Below are 21,459 nucleotides of genomic sequence, written 5' to 3'. Positions count from 1 at the left end.
ACTCTTCTAATAGTGTCTTGTACAGCAGGCATTCCTCTCCCCTCTTTTCTCCCTATCTACTCTAGCTTAAATTAGTCTTTACTGAAATGATAATTAAGAAAAAAAATGCATATCAAACACTATTCTTCACAAAAAAACCCTTTACTTGTTCCTGGTAAGTCCTGGAATATCAGGTATATCCTGTACTCACAGAAATATCTCTTGTATATGCCATGACACATCCCTGGCTGCCTTGCTGTGGCAGCTAGGATCCATGTCAGCCATTCTCCTCTGATATTCTCGAATCACAATCCCTTGTTTCCTGTCAAATATTCTTCTCAGTTCCCAAAATGCACAGCTTTGCATCATATACTGTAAAGTTTCATCCTGTTTCTGTTCCTCCAGCCCCCAGGTTCACCTAAGTCTCCTTCGGTACTGCTTTGCTGTTCCTCTAGGCTGATCACGGCTGCTACCTCCAAGCCACCCACCAGGCTCACTGCCACGCTCCCCGTGCTGGTGTGAGTCAGGGCCAGATGCACCGAGCCTCTGCACCTTACTGCGATACAGAGAGTGACATGTCCTAGCAATGCTAGTGTTTGGGGATGGCAAAGCAAGGCAGTATGAAATCACTTTATAGGGACTCCCCATACAGACCAATATCCTTTTTTAATTTGGCCCAAACCACAATGGCCTTTGGTTAGCCAAGAAGATGAAAGGTTGGCCAGAACACAGTGGTTTTCTTGCTGGATCTGAACGGCTTTTTAACTTTCAAACTCCCAGAGGTCGGTCAGGTCCAGTCTTTGGTTAGGCACAAGTGCTAACCCAGTTACAAGAGCTCCAGGTGTTCATGTGGAGGTTAATTTCACATTTGATCTATTATTATTATAATTTATCATGACCTATATTGCATCACAACCACAAGTACAAACACCACCATGCTAGACACAGGTAGTTAGGTTTGTTTCCAAGCAGTCATATAAATATTTTAAAAATACCTGGAGAAAGTTTATGGTGAGATTTTCACTTGTCTCTTATTCAGAAAGTGTTTTCCATGAGCCTTACAGTTTTTGTTTCAGGTCAGCACCTGCTTTGCATCTGCCACCTGATACTTTTTCCTTGACAGAGGGGTCTGAAACAGTAAAACTGGGAACTGAAACAGTAGAACTCGGAGCCAAAATGGTTCACAGTTTAGAAGTGTCTACAACATGGTCATGTTAGGCGCAATTTCCTTGGTGACAACATTGCAGTCTGTGAGATGTTATGGATCTTTACCTTGGCTAAATCTTAAAGGTATATTTTAACAGAACACAGGATTTTGTTGGTTTGCCTTCTTTTTTTTTTCATGCTGTTATCTTTACCTCTACCTCAATTAAAATACTGACTTGTTCTATGAAGAAATGGTGGGGGTTTTTTGTAAAATTGGCTTTTATTCAGTGCTCTGGAGACCTGCAGGAAGCAGATTAAAACAGTACTGCTCTGCAGAGAGATTGTAAGATGCAGTGACAGGGTTGTGCTCAGGCTGGCTCTCTACCCACAGCACTGTGTGGGCATAGCAAACCAAGTTTTACATTGCCTTTTTATGTTGGACAGACAGAACAACACAGTATTTAGAGGCTGGGCCTGGACTACGTCATGTTGGCGGTGATTTCACAACCCTGTTTCTTATTTATGTATGCAATATGATTCTGGGACTTGGGAGGTAGATAGAAGGACTGCCTGGAAAAATAAAGTGTATTAAAACACATCTTGATACAATTCTCTTATAATGATTTTCTGGATACAAATATCAAACAACTTTGAAAACATGAACTTCAACAGTGGAAAACAGAACTGCAAATGGCATACAACAGAGAGCGCCCTGAAGGCTGGAGGACCGGTCTTCACTACTTGCATCTCAGCTGTCAAAGTCATTTACAAGAAGCGTCCCCATGCGGAGCTCCTCTATGCATGCAGGACAATTTGTGAAGATTCCTGTGGTCCTCGGGATCCTTTCTACTTGGGGATGACCCAGGCACCTTATTAATACATTTCTATAACTTCTAGCTTCCCAGCCTCCCATTCTTGCCTTATGCTGTCCTGTTGTATTTCTAGAAGTGAAATGTAAATTGCCGCTTCAGCTGAAACAGAAACATCTAAAAATGACCTTGTAAAAGCAAAGGTTCTGGGCAGGCCCTTTGAAGAGCTCATGTCAAAAAATGCAAGAGGGTAGAAAGAGGCTATGAAGGATCGTAGTAACAAGTTACATAGGTAAAAGTAATGGAAAGCACTTTGCGTGACACAAGCCATTGGATTACAATCCATATAACCACTGCCAATTTTAATGATTATCAAACAGTTCAAGTAATTTTGGCTATTTAAATGCAATAAAACTGTCTGAAGTTACTTCATTCATTCATTTTTCCAAAGGGACAAATTCAAGCCTTAATTTATACTTCCATGAGAAAATGTATGTCCCAAAGCTGTAGAAACTAGAAGCAGTTTGAACCAGGTAAGGTCCATGTATGAATCCCATGTTAAGGACGATGAGGAGAACATTGTAAATGAGTTACTTGCTTCCTTTAACTTCTCTCTGCTGGGGTTAGTAGGAAGTGAAGACCTTGGAGATATAAAATGTGGATCTGGCAGAGAGAAAATGCCTAGAGAAATCACGATGGTGTTCCTATAAACACTCAAAGCACCTGTGGCAACTGCTAATCTTTCCTGTATTTGGTCAGTATTCAAGAAGGACATCACTACTACAGCCATGTCATCTCCTGTCTGGCTGATTTCACCTTATTTCAGAGGTAGCATAGATCGTTTGGATCACACATTTTACTTCCCTGTTTGTCTGCAAAGATAAACAAGCTCCTACTGCCTTGGCCCATCATCTTGGTTTGTCATCACGAAGCCTCCTCCAGCTGCTATTTTGGATCACATCTGTTATACCCAGTAGACCCAGTACCTTCACAGGTGGGGTGTTTGCCACCTGCATGCCCTTTGCCCTTGGCTGCAGCCTGCTCTTCCCCACAGGCTTCCCGCGAACTCCCCTCAGCACCTCCATCAGAAATCGGGCTGGATGCAGGATTTTCATTTCGCAGTAATATGGGAAATGGCTGTGCCTAATGGGATGACACCTTGCCCAGTGACATTATAGATCTGCACTAGGGTCAAGAATTTCTTCCAAGATTTCTTTTCTATGAAATTGAGTTTACCCCGGGCTATGAGACACCATCTGTGAACTGCATGGATCACAGGGCGCATAAAATGCGTATTGTCTGGGATTGGCTTTGCTGTGGAATGTGTCACGTAACTGCGGGGGTGAAGATACCTTTTCAGTGGTGGCATATTACAAAGGTTACACAGTTGTTGCCCACTGTAGCTGCCATATGATATGGTCCTGTTTCTCTGTGGCTCAGGGGGCTGCTCCTACAGCTGTGGCTTAAGCAACTCATGGTCACTAATAGGTGAAAAACACAGTCAGGCATCTCAGCGGGATACTGAGGGAGCACAGCTCCCTGTCCAACCCAGTTAGTGCCACTGTGCTGTCGCCCCTCACCACACTGCTTGGCATGCAGGTATTCCAACCCTTGTCAATTAAGTGCTACATCTTCCAGCAATCACTTAATCCACTGTCCATAGAGTGAGACTGATCTGAAAGCTATCCTTCCCTGCCAGGAATCCTAGGAACTCAAAAATATGTGATGGTGAACATCTAGAAACTAGTACTTTTGACAGCGGTTACCCTCCCTGACCTGGTGGAGGTGTGAGCAGCCCTGCTCTGGGCTTTGGAGCATGGTCCTGCACTGCAGCACCGTTGCAATCCCTGACTTTTTATGCCATGAAAACTGAGGCAAACAAAGGCTGAGTAAGTAGACCAGTGCTACACAGCAAGCCTGTGGCAGAGCTGGGAACTGAACGCAGACTTTCTGACTCCCGGTCCTGGGCTTTAGCTACCCACTGAGCTGTGACGTGGGATGAAGTGAATCTCACTAGAGACATCAGATAACCACAGTTTAATTTGGTTTCTCTGTGCTCTGTACCCTAGGGAGATAGCAGACCTCTGGCCACGAAAGGCACCTTATTGAGAGATTTACTGTTAATTCCTCCTTATGAGGTCCATCTTGTTATGTTTGGAGTTGCCATAGGTTTCTGTTTGTTTTGTCTGTTTTTTTTTTGCGTGTGGGGCTTGTGTATTTTATTAAGCCCTTGGCTAGTATCTTGCGCATGTTTAAGATTTTATAAGGGTTTCTTTCGAGGTTATTCATTATAGCTTTCAAAGGTGGCCTATTCTGCAGGCTTGCTGTTGAATGCCAATCTTTGATAGCCTAGTGTCTCACACAGGGGAGAAGACCATTTCTCATACACTTATACTTAGTGTTCCCAAAGGGTTCCCCAGCTACTTTTCAAAGCTCTACACTCACATTGACCTTGGACTTTGAATGCTCCATGGCTTATTGAAGTACAGTCATCAGAGAGAGAGACTGAGAGAGAAATCTCCTTTTATTTTCATCATTTAAAAAAGAAAAGTTATCCAAGAGATACCTTGCTAGTACCTCATATTTTTGGATCTGCCACTGATCTGCTGGAGATCATGGGGAAGGGAGTTGACCTCTCTCTGCTTCATCTGGCTTTTTTCTCTGCCTTGGCTACTTGTGATGTGGGCAGTAGAAGGTTTTTGGTGACCTTAGTCATCGCTCTAAGACTTTTCATATTCTTAGGTTTTGGTAGCTATGTCCTTAAAAACTCTGTTTCAGTCATACAGCAAATTAATTAGGTTAGGGAACAGATTTGGAGTGTGTAAAATATTCTATTAGAAAGAGAAAACAGCTGCTTTTATTTGCACAAATATGTATTTTTTGATAGAATGTTTAGTATAACACACCTGAAATTTAGAATTTTTCTTTGAGCTACTTCATATTAAACATGCAGCATGCATTTGCTGGTTGATTTAAATTCTAAAGAAATTATTTCTATTATTTCACTCCATAAATAGAAGCAAGACCATTGTTTCAATTAGCAGATTTCCTTCCTCTGAGAAATGCTGAATTTTATTCTAATGGCAATTAATAAGATTTAAAAAAATAAACCTTAGCTGAAAGGATATGAATGGATAACAGCCATGAAAAGGTTAATATTTTTTCTAAGCCTGAAGGCAGATTTGCTTGTACTCTTTTTGCAGATGTCCCTGTGTTTTTCACAAAAAAAAACCCACCAAAAACAAACAAACAAACAAACAAAAAAACAAAAACAAAAAAAAAAAACCCACCAAGGTCTAAGAAAGGGTTTATGATAATTTTTCAGCTGCCTCCCCCTCGTGGTAAATCTGAAAAACCTCTTTTCATGGAAACGTTGAAATGTTGGGTAAAGCTCAGCACTTGCATTTCAAAAGATTCTTTTTAGGGGAAGGTTGAGGGTGGGGGGAGGGGGCGGGCTTTAAAATGCTGAGCAAATGTGAATTAAGGAAAGAACATATCAGCTCTTTCCAGGAACCAAAAGCCCAAGTCAGCTCAAATAAAAGATCACAGATACCTCAGAGAACTTGGTGTAACAGCTGCAACTGGCTTGAGGCTTTTTCTAGTGCTCCAAACTATGCTCTTGCCCTTCCTTCTCGCCTCCCACTTCAGGCAGGCCTGAAGGTTGCAGTGGAAACTTCTCCTCTCTATATTTTTTTTTTTGTGCCAGATGCCCAGGAAGTAGGGCAGGGACTCACTCCCCAGCCTCAGGGCTCTTGGACTTCCTTGTCGCTGTCTAGAGTCATGGTTCTGCCACTGTACACAGGCTGCAAATACCAATCCCTAGGCTTTGTGTTTTTTTAACTTTGATATGGAAGCTAAAATATTCACTACAGCTTGGAAGAGGAAAGATTCGGCAACTACTTTGACTAATGGTCAGTGCAAGTGAGAGATGAGCATTTCCTCCACAAGCATCCCAAGGAAAAGAGATGCAAAGCTGTATTCCACCAGACAATGTGTAACCCAAAACGTGGTGGTTTGTAATCAAATGAAGTAAGACTCTGTTAAGTACACCTGCATCATGCACAGAGTGCAGCCTCTTCATGATGGACCAAACAGTCACCATTTCGGAGCCCATCATTTTCCCTGAGCTCATTGTCCTTTCAGCCTGTAAAGGTCTTATGTGGAGCCTGAGACACTGCTGGTTCTCTAAAAAGAAAGCATCTTCATTTCTTCTGCAACACAATCCTCTGAACTGCAGGATGGACTTGAAAGGGTAAAGCTAAGAGGAGGAGGACAGCCTTTGTGGTTAAGGCTGTAGATGGTGACTTAAGAAAAATTGGCTCATTTCCTGGGTTTGCCACAAATTGTGTGCGGTGGGGAGGAAGCTGCTCATATATCCTGAGCTTTTAGTCCCTTGTGTGCTAACCAGAGAAAAGGGCCTCTCAGTCCCTTCATCCTTTGTGTCTTTCCCACTTAACTGGAAAGTGTCTGGGATGAGAAACTTCCTGCATTTTATATCTACACTAGGGAAACAAGGTCCCCAACTGGCCTGGGGCCTACCACAAAGCTAATGATAATTTGGATACATTTAAAAATCGGACAGCTTTGCAGGCATCTGTCCTCCCTCGCCGTCAGTGTCCCCATAAGCAGTGGCAGTTGTTATAAGTAACATCAGTTGGCCTCCTCCTTCCAGAGGCACCCCTACTTTCAGGAGCAGGCTCACAGGAAGGTCATCATTGGCAAGCCAAAATGGCCTGCAGCCACCAGGTGTCCCCCTTCTCCACGGTTAGGAGGAGAACTGGGCCATCCCAATAAAACACGGGGTTTTTTTGTAAATTTGAAGTGAAATGCTGCTTGTAATTCTGGCCCCAAGTGACGGGCTCTCTCGTCTTCCCTCTAAGCAATGTAGTAGTGGCAAAGGCAGCCCTTAGCATGGCCCTTAGCATCGTCCTGGTGTAAGAATGGCAGCGTTTAATGTACAATCACAAACCCATATCCCACAGAGTGAAAACATTAGCTGCAGAGTGCTAAAGATATATACTTTCAAAATGCTGAAAGTCTGATTCTTCTCCCCAAAGAGGCGCATTTTGTTTCTGAAGCAGAAGCCTGATGTTACAGTCTGAAGACACAGTTTGTGCAATGTGGTGAAGGTACAACTTTTCAAGCATTTCAATGATTGTAGTTGTTTGTGAAGGCAGTTCGGAGGATTTATTTCTGCCTCAATCTATGCAAGAATTTCTGGGATTTGCTTCTTTTTGCACCAAAACACCCCCCCCCCCCCCAGCTTTCTACCAAAGTGCAATCCTTTAATTAAAAGCAGAGGGGGGAAAAAGGCAAAACAACCCAACCTACCAATCCTCCCACAGGGGCTAATGTGTTTATTTTTCTGTCCTGATTGTCAGAGCAAAATCCTGGGTTACATGCAGGCTCAAGTCTCTGTTTGGCCTAATGGATAGATTCTTTCTTTCTAAATTTCTCTGAATCAGGCAACATAAGGTGCTGATCCTGGGTTTCTAATAAGCCAGACCCAGTGGTGCAGGACAGCAAATCTCCCCCCCCTTAACACATCTCTTCCTCTTTAGAATATCCTTTCTTATATCCTTTAAAATACCCTTTAAGGTTACCTTTAGCAAAATTAAATTTGATATGTTTAAAAAAGTTCTGATTAGCTCCAAGCAACTGTTTTTGCAACCACAATGGACATAACATGTACCCTGAGTGCTGCAAAACTCATGGAGAAAGGGAGAAGGCAGGATGCACAGGGCACATGGGGTGCAAAGGATTCGGCAATGTGGTATGTGTGTTTAATTTACCACTTGAGGGCACTGTAGAAGTGAATAATAAGGAGTGGGCTTTGAGAACTGGGATAAAAAGGGTGGTTTGTGGAGGAAAGCATGTAAAAAATACAGAAGAGGGTGGAAAATAGACTCAGCACATGCTAATAGAATAAGAGGCCAAAGAAGAAGAGGACAACCTAGGAGACCAGAAATACAGGTCTCCCTGTATGAACTGAAATGCAATATTTTGGGGGCAATATTTTATTCTAACATTGAGAATAACAACAAGCAGGTTAACATCCATGAACACTGATGCATTTTAGGTCAGTGGGGCACTTTTCTTCATTATTTTAATGTGACCATTTGCATATTCAGTGCAGATAAATCTATTCCTTGAGATATAAATAACTAATTTTTCCTGTTTGTTAATCTACAAGTTGTTCAAGTAAATCAATTGATCAGCAATGGCTAGTCTCTACTGTTTCACTGAGTGGATAGGCTTAGTGTGAGATTAATTTCATGGTTTTCCACCAAGCTTACTGGCAGGCAAACTTCTGGGCTCCCTCTACAGTCCATGGAGTGAACACGAGATTTTGAAGATGTGCTCAGTGATCAAGTAGTAGGCTCTTAGCTCTAACTTTACACATTTATAGGAATAACAGTGTTAAGTGCACAGATTTAAACAAATATAAAACATATTTACTACTTATTTGCAAGAAAACTGTTCCTCTCACAGCCGCATCATAGGTCTCTTGACTGATATCAACTCAGTATCTCTGGTCATAGAAAAGGTGTTCATACCTGTGTAATGCATAAACTGGGATTGGTAATGGGAAAATCAGAGCAGAGTTTTCCCTCAGGTCACACTAAACTTCGTGTCTGCACTAGACAGCTCATATTACAAAATTTAGCATGGTAAACATAACTAGAATGGCTTTTTGAAACACAAGTTAATACAGAAGGCTTTGGTACCAAAGAATTGTTTCATTATTGCTTAAAAAAATTAAGATAAAAAATTAATTCCAGTGTAGTACGTTGTCAGACGAGAGAAATACAATCCTATTTCATGAAGTTCAGATTTGTCATAAGATATAAATACTAGGACTAGACACAGTAACTGAATTCCATCCCATCCATCTTCCCACACACTTATAAATTAACAAAAATAGAGTGAAGACAAATTATAGCTTGGACTAGAAAGAAAAAAAATAGTGACATTCTGTTTTTCCCAAAGTTTTTATGGTACTATTCCTGGAATTATACTGGAAAATAGAAAGGGTGAAGCCATGATCTTACTGAAATCAACTGTAGAATTTTACTCACTGTGAGGTTTTCACTCTAGTGTCAGGCATCAGTTGAGGAGGCTGACAGCCGGTCTCCTTACCTAGGCAGTGAAGGCAAAAAAAGACCTATTTGCAATATGCAATTGACTGCCTCATTAGACAAATTCCAAGCAGATTAAATGCAAGAAGCATGTTGCTTTAATGAGGTCCTAGAGATTAAATAGCCCTGGAAGTAGCTAAAAACATCTCTACAGTGCTGTAGTATGTTACAGTAACTACAACAGTAGTACCTGTATGTAAAAACATACAACATATGTGCTGTAGGGGATAACACTGGCTGTCATCAATACCACTTATTGAAGGTGCACTCAGCCTACCAGTTGCTATCAGCAAAAGCTGTTAAATTAAATGAATAAATAAATAAAAAAAGGTTTCTAACAAGCTTATTTTTGGAACAGTCCTTGACTGGTACTAAGAAATGAAAGGGAAATTTGTTCAGAGAGTATGGGATGAACAAGTCAACCAGCATATTTGGCCCTTGTTCCATCAACATATCATGCTCAGTACATATCACTATATGGACCCATATGTTGAATATCAAGTGATATTCCCTGAAATGCTCAGATGTGAATCCTGGGAGATATGAAAATGAATTGCTGACATTTTAATAATTTAATTTTACTCAACCTGAATAAATTAACTTTGATTGTCTGGGAAAATCACAGCCCTAACCAGGAATGTTCAAGATTTTATCATTGGAGTTTACTTACACAAACATCACAGGTTTGACACAACACTGTTGGGTTTTAATTAAATTGGTGTCATGACCTTTTGCAGAAACATGCTGAAATTGGCCCAAAGTCTAAGCTAGTAACTGTCCATATTAAAGTAAAACAAATCTAAATGAATAAAACAAAATTGATACCAGATGAAAAGCTGCATCAACATCTGAGCTGAGGTAAAAATAGCCACTGAATTTATGTATATAGACTAAAAGACAGTGGAGAACTTTGGGTCCTTTTTTCCAGAGGAAACACTTGTGTTCCTTTCCAAAAGATATTTTTCCTGCTGAAATGCTACAGTATTGTAAGAAGACATTGAGTTTGCAATAGTTCTGGTGTTAATAAAAATAGCTAGTAAGGATTTGAACACTGTAGCACTTTTGTGAACGATGTAGTGCTCATAACAATGCAACTCCCTTCTCAGAAAATGGGCTGAAGACGTGGACATCACGTAGAGCAGCACTAATAAGGTTGTTGGGGGCATTTTGGCACTGGATGTACTGAAGTGGAGACCGTAGTTTGAAGTGTTGGGGAAATGTCTATAGGCAAAAGGTGTTACTTGAGTTGGAAATGAACTCACATGCCATAGTGCCTATAGTCCTCTTTTCAAAGGAAGTGATGGATGAGCCACAAGAAGTGTCTCGGCAGGAAGCTGTGTTTATGTCTCTTTGAAAATATTGGAAATTAAACTCTTGCCTTTGGAGGAGAGAAACCCACAAACTTAAAAGTAGTAGATGATCTTAATGTACAGGGGGTTGTAGGTTCGTATCCTAGATAAGCTCTTCAGCTTGCTGGCAAAGGGGAAGTTACCTATTGAAGAGCTTCCTCCTCGTGCCTGTGCCTTGCTTGTAAGATCCAGTAAAAGGAAAACATGAGTAATTATGTGAAAATCCAGATAACATGAAAGGAAAGCAGAGGGATAAAGAGGAAGTAACACAACAACAAGCTGATGCACAAGTATAAATGACTTTAGGTGTGACAGGAGTGGATGAACTATCAACACAAAGTGAGTGAACCATTTTGCTTCCTAGGAAATCAGTGGTTGACTGCATTCCGCTCGAATTACACCTGGCTCATGATTAGCTGGTTTTTATTAATCCAAAGCCTGTTTAACTTTGTCCAGTCAAATGCTGCATTGCTCGGTAGTTAATGCATCTCTTGCAAATCAAGATGCACATAATTTGCAAGATGATCCTGAGAAATACTTGATAGCATGCATTATATTAGAAAAGAATTCCAAAAAACAGCCTGATTCTCGGGGGTTGGGGCAGATAGAGATGTGGGGTGAAAGTTTTAAATAATCCTTCCTCCCTCTTTCTTAGATTCTAACCTGCTCCTTAACCACTCCTCAGCCACCTAGAGGAGTCCTGGCCTCATGCCCTCCAGCACCTGGCATTTCCTAGCCCATAAGGTTGCTCTGGTGCAAAACCAGGAAGAACTTCACAAACCCTCTACATTAGAGAGACATGGACCTGTTGGAGCGGGTGCAGAGGAAGGCTGCAAAGATGATCAGAGGGATGGAGCACCTCTGCTGTGAGGACAGGCTGAGAGAGTTGGGTTTGTTCAGCCTGGGGAAGACTGCAGGGAGACCTCATTGTGGCCTTTCAATACTTAAAGGGGGCTTATAAGAAAGACAGACTTTTTAGCAGGGCCTGTAGAGATAGGACAAGGGGTGATGGTTTTAAAATAAAAGAGGGTAGGTTCAGACTAGATACCAGGAAGGCATTTTTTATTATGAGGGTGGTGAAAACCAGGTACAGGTTGCCCAGAGAGGTGGTGGATGCCCCATCCCTGGGAACGTTCAAGGCCAGGTTGGACGGGGCTTTGAGGAACCTGGTCTAGTTGGAGATGTCCCTGCTCACTGCAGGGGGGTTGGACTAGATGACCTTTCAAGATCCTTTCCAACACAAACCATTCGATGATTCCATGAGTAGGAATTAACAAGGGCAGGGGCAGGGAGTGTGTGCATGAGCATGTGCCTGATCGGGGGCAAGACTAGGCTTGTTCCAGCTGTTTGAACAGCATAAAACAGGCAGGGGTATGTTGATAACAATAGCAATGACTACAAAGAAATTTACCATCAGCACAGTTAGTGAGGAAAGCCATACAAGAGTCAAGATGAGGACCCAAGATCTATCTAACCTTAGCTGAACTAATATGGGTTTTAGGACCAGGGCCTCATACTTTCAAGGATGACTTAAAAATTACTATAATACTTCAGCTGTTGATGCTTGCTCACATTTAACTTTATGTTAGGCTTCTTTGGCTAAAATAGGCATTTAGATGTCTGCATGTAGACACCACATTTAGGAGACTTAACCTAGAGCTGAATTGCATGGTGTGTATGTCAGGAATTGCCAAACTGGAGGTTGCTAGCTCCTCCAGAGGAGAACGCTAGGCCAAATATGCTGAGATTTGGCTTTCTGCCTTTTTTTCTCACGAGAGCACTGTTTCCTATCACACAGTTATAGAACAGTTGTGGCCTAAGTACTACTCTGGTGTCACTAACAGAGACATACACCAAGCTAAGCTTGGGCCCACAGCCTAGGCAGCTGAATGCACAACTGTTCTTATAACCTGTTTGCACAACCCTGTTACACACGTGATTTAACATATGTGAAACTGCCACCCTCGGGCTCTGCGTTCCTTGGGGATATTGCCATACAGTATCTAGCTGTCCTGGTTTCAGCTGGGACCGAGTTAAATTCCTTCGCAGTAGCTAGTATGGGACTGTTTTTTGGATTTTTGCTGAAAACAGCGGTGATAATGTGGAGATGTTTTCATTGTTGCTAAGTAGCGCTTACACTGGTCAAGGACCTTTTTCAGCTCCCCGTGCTCTGCCAGGTGCACAAGGAGCTTGGAGGGGACACAGCCGGGACAGCTGACCCCAACTGACCAACAGGATATTCCATACCATACGACGTCATGCTCAGTATATAAAGCTGGGGGAAGAAGAAGGAAGGGGGGACGTTTGGAGTGATGGTGTTTGTCTTCCCAAGTAACCGTTATGCGTGATGGAGCCCTGCTTTGCTGGAGATGGCTGAACACCTGCCTGCCCATGGGAAGTAGTGAATGAATTCCTTGTTCTGCTTTGCTTCTGTGCGCAGCTTTTGCTTTACCTATTAAACTGTCTTTATCTAACCCAAGAGTTGCCTCACTTTTACTCTTCCGATCCTCTCCCCCGTCCCACCAGGGGGGGAGTGAGCAAGCTGCTGCGTGGTGCTTGGTTGCTGACTGGGGCTAAACCATGACGCTAGCACAAAGGTCATAGGCTGCTTTTATGAGGTAGAAATGCTGCAAGACACAATTAAATACTTCATTAGTACTTCAGACCCAAACCCAAACTCCAGATCACATAATCATTCTCCCCCACCACCGTTTCAGGGCACACTGCATCCAAACCTAATTTAATTTACATTATCCTATCTCCCAGGCAAACGTACTCTGAACAAAACCTCCCTTCTATTGTTTGCCTCGCAAATTATTCATCCTTTCCTGCATCAAGACACTGCATACCAGTTAGGGCAGCAATTAGGATCAGGTACACTAAGAACATCGCAAGATAAGGTCTTCTGATTTTAGGAGTCTGCAGACCAGTTTCTTCCCATTGCTTTTAGCTGTTAAAAGTTGGTCATTTAAGAAAAACAACTTTAGGAAAAAATATTTTGAATCACATCAAGTTTATTTACTTAGTAAAGTTATATTACAATATATACAGTTTCTATTTACATAGACACCTAAGAAATGAAGCACCATATGATACAGTTAGTAATTTAGAGGATTTACAGAAATTTTATTTTTGCATCCAAATAGTTATATCTACAGACACACACTGGTTAGAACCAAGGTCTCCTAAGATGCTGACTTCAGTGGGTTTTGGATGAGGCTGCTAGTGAAGTTACCAAAGAGAAATTTAATTGCTGTCAGCTATCAGTCTGCTATGCTTCAGGGTGAGATCTTAGCTGTGTCATTTCAGGGGCTATGTGTGAACTTAACCCACACAGAAAGTTGGAGATACGGATAGAAGGCATCTTATATGACACAAGAATGCAACACTTTCCTCAGTAAGATTTTTACTGTCATCAGAAACAGAGTTTCATTAGAATGGAGAAAGAACACTGCTTAAGTGTTTATATGCATTATGCAAAGTGAAGTTAAGAACCTGAAAGCTTATGTGATATGGCATCATGCATTCCCCAAGGAATCCATTTACTCTTAAGGAGCCCAGCCTTACAGCGACTGAAGCTCATGGCATGATCCCCTTAACTCAAGGAGAAAGACCAGCTGTTCATTTTGTAATCTTTATGCCACCACCAAGAAAAAAAGAAGGCTCTGTCCAAGGTACAAAATTTCCTTCAAGTGAGTAAAAGACACTTGGAGGGAGAAAATGTAAAATGAGGTATTTAATAAACTACAGAGGAAAAGAAAGCGCCTAGACTGTCTTGAAAAATGTCTTCGATATTTTACATATGAAACTGTTACATTCACCTGATTGTGGGTCAAGTTTTCTATAAACCTTTGGCCTAATTTATGCTTTTCATATTTTTGCTTCACTAGACGTTGGATCTAATGGCTGGAAGAAAGCATTGTCACTCTGAGGACAGTTATTATGACAGACACAGGTGTTGATCAACATCATTGGCTTTTTTAGGGCTTTGCCCTGAGGACAGCGGAACTCCACTTGAATTGTTTTGGTGTTGTGTGGGGTACAGCATCGCCCATCGCTGCAGAGGCCACAGTAACGAGGTTTGTATGTCTGCACACTAGTGCAGTTCCTGTATTCAAAGCGAACAGCTTTCAGGGACTTCTTTGTTCGGATACATTTCTTCCCTTTCTAAGAGAAATATGAAGAGACATCAGACACATCATTGCATAAGACAGAAAGCAGTTAAAAATTGACATGCAAGAATATAGGTCTTTGCTCGTTCAACAGCAATTAAGACTCTACAGCTATTTGAGTAGCTACTTACAGGTAACTCCTGCAAGATCTGTCCTTTGACACCACGTGTTATCGGGCCAGTAATAAATAACAAATAATTAAAGGCCACTCTTGCAATCTGAGACAAGCCAAATCAAAATTAATTATGAAACTATACTGGAAAACTTCTCAGGTTAGTGTAGTTCCATCAAAGAATCAGGAAGCCAAATGAGCAAGTTACAGGACTAGATTCAGGGGAAAAAAAGAGGGTTGAAATGAACCTCAAAAGTAACTGCCAATTCTTGTGACCCCCTTGAAGGCAGAATCAGCTTTACCAATGCTACTCTTAACAGATGGTTGTCTAACTTGTCTTTGGAAGTCTTCAGTGACAGAGACTCCGCATCTGCCCCAGACAATCCCGGCAATTCACTATTCTTACGCTTGGAAGGTTTTCACTCATGTCTTAATTTTTATGCAGTCTAAACTCACCATTTCTTGTTGTATTGCCCCTGGACTCAGAACAGACTGCAACATCTGAACACAGAACGCATCTCTGTTCTCTTGCATTCAGAAGAAGTTTTGTTCAATCAATTTTTCCCTAGCAGAACATGTTGTCTAGACCTTTGACCATTCTTGTTAGTCTCCCAAGCTGTTCCCAAATGTTTCACATCATTTTCAAAACACGGTATTTAAAACTGCACAGAGTATTCAGCAAAGGCCTCAGCAATGCTTTCCAACACTCAGAACATTACATAAAGTGATGGTCCTTTTACCTAGCTACGTTTTTCTTTCTCACAGTAACACTTGTATAATGTGTAGAAGCCGCAAAGTCAGCTCCCTTAGGTACAAATGCATTGCACCTGAAGTGTCAGTGTTGGATTTGCTTTTGGAAAAAGCATCTTAAGGATTAATATAAGGTTTAATTTACCCAAGCTGATTTTGCAGGATTTTAGACTTTTCTCTGCAGTTCCAGATGCTCAACACATTAGAAATCTGACATGTCCATCTGGATGATTGGAGCAGCTCTGAAGTACATATACAGGTAGTTCAATTGCATTTGTGGGAGAAGTTAGACTGCATGAACTGTCAAAACAGTCTCCACACACAATATATCTAACCTCTTCGGGATGGCTCAAATTATCACAGAATCTTAGAATAGTTTGTGTTGGAAGGGATCTTGAAAGGTCATCTAGTCCAACCCCCCTGCAGTGAGCAGGGACATCTCCAACTAGACCAGGTTCCTCAAAGCCCCGTCCAACCTGGCCTTGAACGTTCCCAGGGATGGGGCATCCACCACCTCTCTGGGCAACCTGTACCTGGTTTTCACCACCCTCATAATAAAAAATGCCTTCCTGGTATCTAGTCTGAACCTACCCTCTTTTATTTTAAAACCATCACCCCTTGTCCTATCTCTACAGGCCCTGCTAAAAAGTCTGTCTTTCTTATAAGCCCCCTTTAAGTATTGAAAGGCCACAATGAGGTCTCCCTGCAGTCTTCCCCAGGCTGAACAAACCCAACTCTCTCAGCCTGTCCTCACAGCAGAGGTGCTCCATCCCTCTGATCATCTTTGCAGCCTTCCTCTGCACCCGCTCCAACAAGTCCATGTCTCTCCTGTGTTGAGGGCTCCAGAGCTGGATGCAGCCCTGCAGGTGGGGTCTCACCAGAGCAGAGTAGAGGGGCAGAATCCCCTCCCTTGACCTGCTGGAGGTGCAGCAAAAAGCTACTGAGTGAACACAGCAAATCTAATGCTTACCGAAAACACTGGGCTTCCTGCATATATGCTAAAAGGTGTGTTTATATACACTTGCATCTGGAACATTCTAGACCATAATATTGCAACCTTGGAATTACAGCTGAAGAGACTTCGCACCCCTGCCACTCTTCGCAGCATACCTTATCAGATGGCTCGTCATTTTCACAAGGTCTTATCAGGCAAAGCCGTGTCTGCTTCACCATCTCACACTGTTGATTTCTGTTCGTAACACGGGTGGAAAATCCCATTCCACAGCTTTTGGAACAAGCACTCCATTCTGTTGTCTGCTCAATACAGTTGGCGCTTGAATCCAACACATCAATCCCAAGTGTGGCCTCTTGTCTGTAGGCTGGAGACAAAACCTCACAGAACTTTGTTACAAGAAAAACTCATGTGAAAACCCAATATCTAACTGAGCTCTACCACATCTGACAAGAAGCATGTGAGACAAAAAAAAAAAGGTCCAAAATCCATGCTTTTGTCACGATTTAGTAATTTTAAAAGTTGCCTTTTTAGGAGCCCTGGATGGCAATTTCCTACATCTAAAAATAACAGGAAGGTGCATATGAATGTAACCAGCAAAGCATTTAGATTCAGTTCACTCAAGTCCACAGCTGGAAGAATTACCCACAATTTTTTAACGAGTTTAGAACTCTACTTTAATAACTCTATTTCTCACTCTTTCCAATGGAAATACATCACAAATCTGTTCTAAAGCTATGTCATAATATTTATATTAGATTTGATTTGAGAGAGGCTGAATGATTTATGTCAACTAATAAACAGCATAGAAGTAAAGTCCTTTACTACAAGAGTCATATAGTCACCCAATCTTGTCAATTATTGACAAATTATAGCCAGGGTGATGGTGGGGAGGGAGGAAGGGAGTAATTTCCAGGAGTTATCACAACTACTCAAAGGCATAGCCAACTCTGACCATCGTCCTGCCCTCATGGCAGTGTTAAGCTGTATTATGCAAACATTGCTAACTGTATAGTTTGGTTCAGTGCTTATCACAGGAGTAAACAGAATGAGGCAACGTGACCGAGCTGTCAGTCACAGGTCTTGCTGTTAAGCTCCTCTACAACAGCATTTTTACCCTTTGCATGGTAAAGCTCAAAAAAAGGTGGCCTCCCAAGAGGGACGGTGTTGCTAGAAAGAATGCAGATAATCCATCTGTAGGCTTTTTATAGATTAGCCTGTCACTGTCAAACAAATCAAAGAAAAGAAAAGATAGTAGAAAGGTGGCAAGCTTTTTGTTTATACCTTATGTGCCTTACAACTGACACTTCATAGCGCTCTGAAAAGTTATTAGAGCTTTTCTTCCTGGATCCTTCCTTACTTGTTTTTCAAATGGATTAACTGAGTTTCAGCATAACGAACTGCTTAAGACCCCAAAGAGCAGTGACTGGAAGAGAATGCAGTGCCCTCAACTCTCAGTAAAAGTAGCTTATTATTCATGTTGAACTAATAGCCTAATTTAAAGGGGATGGAGACATAATTCAGTAGGAAAACGGGGAAAATGTTATGTACCTTTTTTTCAGTTACAAAAGCATTTTATGAGTTCTGCGTTTTGGAACGGGGCTTTTTTTTTTTTTCAGATTCACTCACTGTGTTTATAATCACTGCTTCTCCAAGTGCTTTGTAATGGTTTTAATGCCAACAATAATGGTTAGAGCTCTAGCACAGACAGGCAGGAATTTGTTGGCATTCTGGCTACCATGCTGACCACTTGTAATTGTTGGGGAATTTAGGGGAAAAAAAAAGTGCCTTGTAGACTAAGCTGTTAGGACAGTATTTATGATGTAACATATTCTTGCAGAGCAACTAGCAAGACTGCAGCTTTGATTTTTTTTTTTTGTTGAGGGGTAGGATGTTTGTAGGATTATGAGCTTTCCTGTTTTATTCCACTCACAGAACCATCCTGTACCGGAAAAACAGCAATTTCAGAATTGGGAACTAACTCAATTTAATTACCTTTTAAAACTGCTATGCACATTCATCCTCTGAATATCTTTTCTTTTACCTATTGAGCTCTGCCTTTATTCATAACCGGTGATAAACTTACTAGTGACTCTAGATGAGAAAAAAACGACTGCACAAAGCAACGTGTCTTAGATTTGGCAACCCATGGATATTTCCAGCATGATACCACCTCCTCCTCACAATGACTGTGAAAGTTAATTTAGTTTCCTCACCAGCCATGGCAAAACCTCCCAAAATCACTTCGTCTTTAGGGTCACAGATCCACTTCTCACAGCACTCTCCAGGGACCTCGACTTTTCTGGGGAAAGGACAGTCGGGCCCGGGGAGCAGCAGGTCCAGGTTGCAGCGGGGCAGGCAGCCGATCTGTCCGTCTCGGCAGGTGCACTGGTACTTGCAGCTGGGCTGGAACGTCTCCCCGTTGCGATAAATCATCCCGTCGAACACGCAGTTGTCTCCCTCCAGCACTAGCGAGACAAGCGAATGCGTTTCACCGACGCAGCGGGCACCGGGCGCCCCCCCCGCGCCCCCGCGCCCACCTACCCATGCAGATGCCGGCGGCCCCGCCGCCCTCCTCGGGGCCGCGGTCGCAGTAGAGGCCGCTGCTCTCGTCGCAGGGCAGCAGCGGGGAGCAGCTCTCGCCGCGCTGCCGGGCGCACACCAGGCAGCAGGAGCAGCCGTCCAGCACGGCGGGCACCCCCGGGGCGCAGCGCGGCGGCTCGGCCGGGCAGCGCCCGCCGCAGGGCCGGGGACACGCCGCCTCCCGGCCGCTCACCTGCGGGGACAAAGCGGCCCCGGGGGCCGGGGCACGGTGTCACGGCGCCGCCCCGGCCGCCGGCTAACCCCCCCCACGCCCCGGCCCCGCCGGGCGGCCCGCACTTGCCTCGCACAGCCCGAGGAGGAGGAGGGGGAAGAGGAGGAGCAGGGCGGGCAGGCCCTGCCCGCCACCCGTCGCCATGGTCCCGGCCGCTGCCTCCCCGCCGCGCCGCTCGGCTCTGCCGGCAGAGCCATTGCAGCCGCTTATATAGAGGCTGTTGCGGACCCCCCCTCCGCCATCACGCCCCCGCCCGCAGAGGGCAGCGCGGGCCGGAGGCGGGGAGCTGGAGCTGGATCGGGCGCTCCGCTCCCCCCGCTCGTCCCGCCACTTGCCCCGGCGGCGCCGAGCCACTGCCCTCGCCCCGCCGGGCCCGCCGGCCCCCGCCCAGCCCGGCGGGATCCTCTGCCCGCAGGCGTTACACGGAGAAGGGGCCAGAGCCCCGGGCCGGAGCCCGTCCCTGCCCGGGGGTCGAGCCGGCCGAGCGCCTAGCCGAGGGGCTCCCCGGGCAGGGGCTGCGCCCTCAGACCGGCCCTTCCAGCCCCCGAATCCGCCCTCTTCTCCTGCAGCCACCTCCCACACGAGCTGTGCTCGCAACTTGCCCGTTGCACCTGGGGCACAGCAACCCTGGATGTGCGCACAGGCTGGGGAAGGAGAGGCTGGAGAGCAGCTCTGCAGAGAGGGACCTGGGGGTTCTGGTTGATGGCAAGTTGAACATGGGCCAACAGTGTGCCCTGGCAGCCAAGAGGGCCAACCGTGCCCTGGGGTGCATCAGGCCCTGCGCTGCAGCCGGGCGAGGGAGGGGATTGTCCCGCTCTGCTCTGCGCTGGTGCGGCCTCACCTCGAGTGCTGTGGGCAGTTTGGGGCGCCACAGTGCATTAGGGATATAAAGCTACTAGGGAGTGTCCAGAGGAGGGCCACTGGATACTGGTGAAGGGTTTAGAGGGGAAGCCATAGGAGGAGCGGCTAAAGTCCCTTGGTTTGTTCAGCCTGGAGAAGAGGAGGCTGAGGGCAGACCTCATCGCCGTCTGCAGCTTCCTCCCAAGGGGGAGAGGAGGGGCAGGCGCTGATCTCTTCTCTCTGGTGACCGATGACAGGACCCGAGGGAATGGCAGGAAGATGTGCCAGGGGAGGGTTAGGCTGGATATTAGGAAAAGGTTCTTCACTCAGAGGGTGGTGGAGCCCTGGAACAGGCTCCCCAGGGAGGCAGTCACAGCACCAAGCCTGATGATATTCAGGAAGCACTTGGACAACGCCCTCAGAGATATGGTGTGAATTTGGGGTTGTCCTGTGCAGGGACAGGAGTTGGACTTGATGATCCTTGTGGGTCCCTTCCAACTCAGGGCATTCTATGATTCTGTGCTGCCACTTATAAATTGTAGGGGAGCGCAGTGCTGCCTCTACTGTTGAGGGGCTGTGCCATGGTCTGTGGCAGACCGTTGTACAGGGAGCTCTTTGAGGTCTGTGTGCTATGAAGCTCCTGCGATGAGTTGAAAAGGGAACAGACTCCCCATTGCTCTCATGGCATGTGCAACCATGGAAGATGGAGAGCCGACATGTCAGGCCTCAGGAATGCTTTGGAGAAGTAACTCCAATGTCTGTGCTGTGCAGTTATTTTAGTGTGTGCGGGACATATTTAGGCCAAGCATAAGGGAGACAAAATCTGTTGACGGGTTTTACTTGTTAGGAATTGCCTTCTGCCCAAGGCAGGACTTCCTGGGTCTTGCTAGGATACAGATATTCTCTATCCCTGGTTGTCTGGGGCAGATAACATGCACTGGACTCTGTTGTGGCTTGCTAAAGAGAAAATATTTGAAAAATAAACAAAAGTTGTAGACAGACTAGTGAAAACAAGATGCCTTTTAAGCTTAAGACATGACAGAAGTGGTACTTATGAATTTAGAAGGCTGCTGTAGCTCTAAGCCAAAGCAATACTCAGCACAAAACCAGAAATCACCAGATACAAGTTTTGTTTTGGATAAAAGTCACCATTCCTTTCCTGACGCTGAGTGGCAACAGCAGGGTTTCTGGAGAAGCCTGCCATTCTGGGTGAGGCAGACTGCGGACACAGAAACACGTACCCTCCGGTCACATATTGGCCCTTTGTCTTCTCATTCACAAACAGTAGGACCAGTGAAGGGGGATACTGGGTTGTTCAAACCTGTTCAGCAGCTTGGACATCGGTTTGAGGTTATTTCAGTCATCCAGTGCCTTATAGGTCATTTCACCTCCCTTA

General features: G+C 44.3%; 1 protein-coding gene across 1 annotated transcript; it reads right to left on the bottom strand.

The window, feature by feature from the left end:
* Nucleotides 1-13,422: 13,422 nt before the first annotated feature.
* CCN3 (cellular communication network factor 3) lies at nt 13,423-19,757 on the bottom strand. The gene is made up of 5 exons (XM_075085665.1): nt 19,293-19,757; nt 18,953-19,184; nt 18,625-18,876; nt 16,567-16,775; nt 13,423-14,589 (listed from the first exon to the last, which is right to left on the bottom strand). The coding sequence occupies exons 1-5, from the start codon at nt 19,365-19,367 to the stop codon at nt 14,293-14,295; spliced, it is 1,065 nt and encodes a 354-aa protein (XP_074941766.1). The 5' UTR covers nt 19,368-19,757; the 3' UTR covers nt 13,423-14,292.
* Nucleotides 19,758-21,459: the final 1,702 nt, after the last annotated feature.

The sequence above is a fragment of the Phalacrocorax aristotelis genome, chromosome 2 (genome assembly GCF_949628215.1).
Source record: "Phalacrocorax aristotelis chromosome 2, bGulAri2.1, whole genome shotgun sequence".
Classification (NCBI taxonomy): domain Eukaryota; kingdom Metazoa; phylum Chordata; class Aves; order Suliformes; family Phalacrocoracidae; genus Phalacrocorax; species Phalacrocorax aristotelis.
This window is presented reverse-complemented; position numbering and strand designations above follow the sequence as displayed.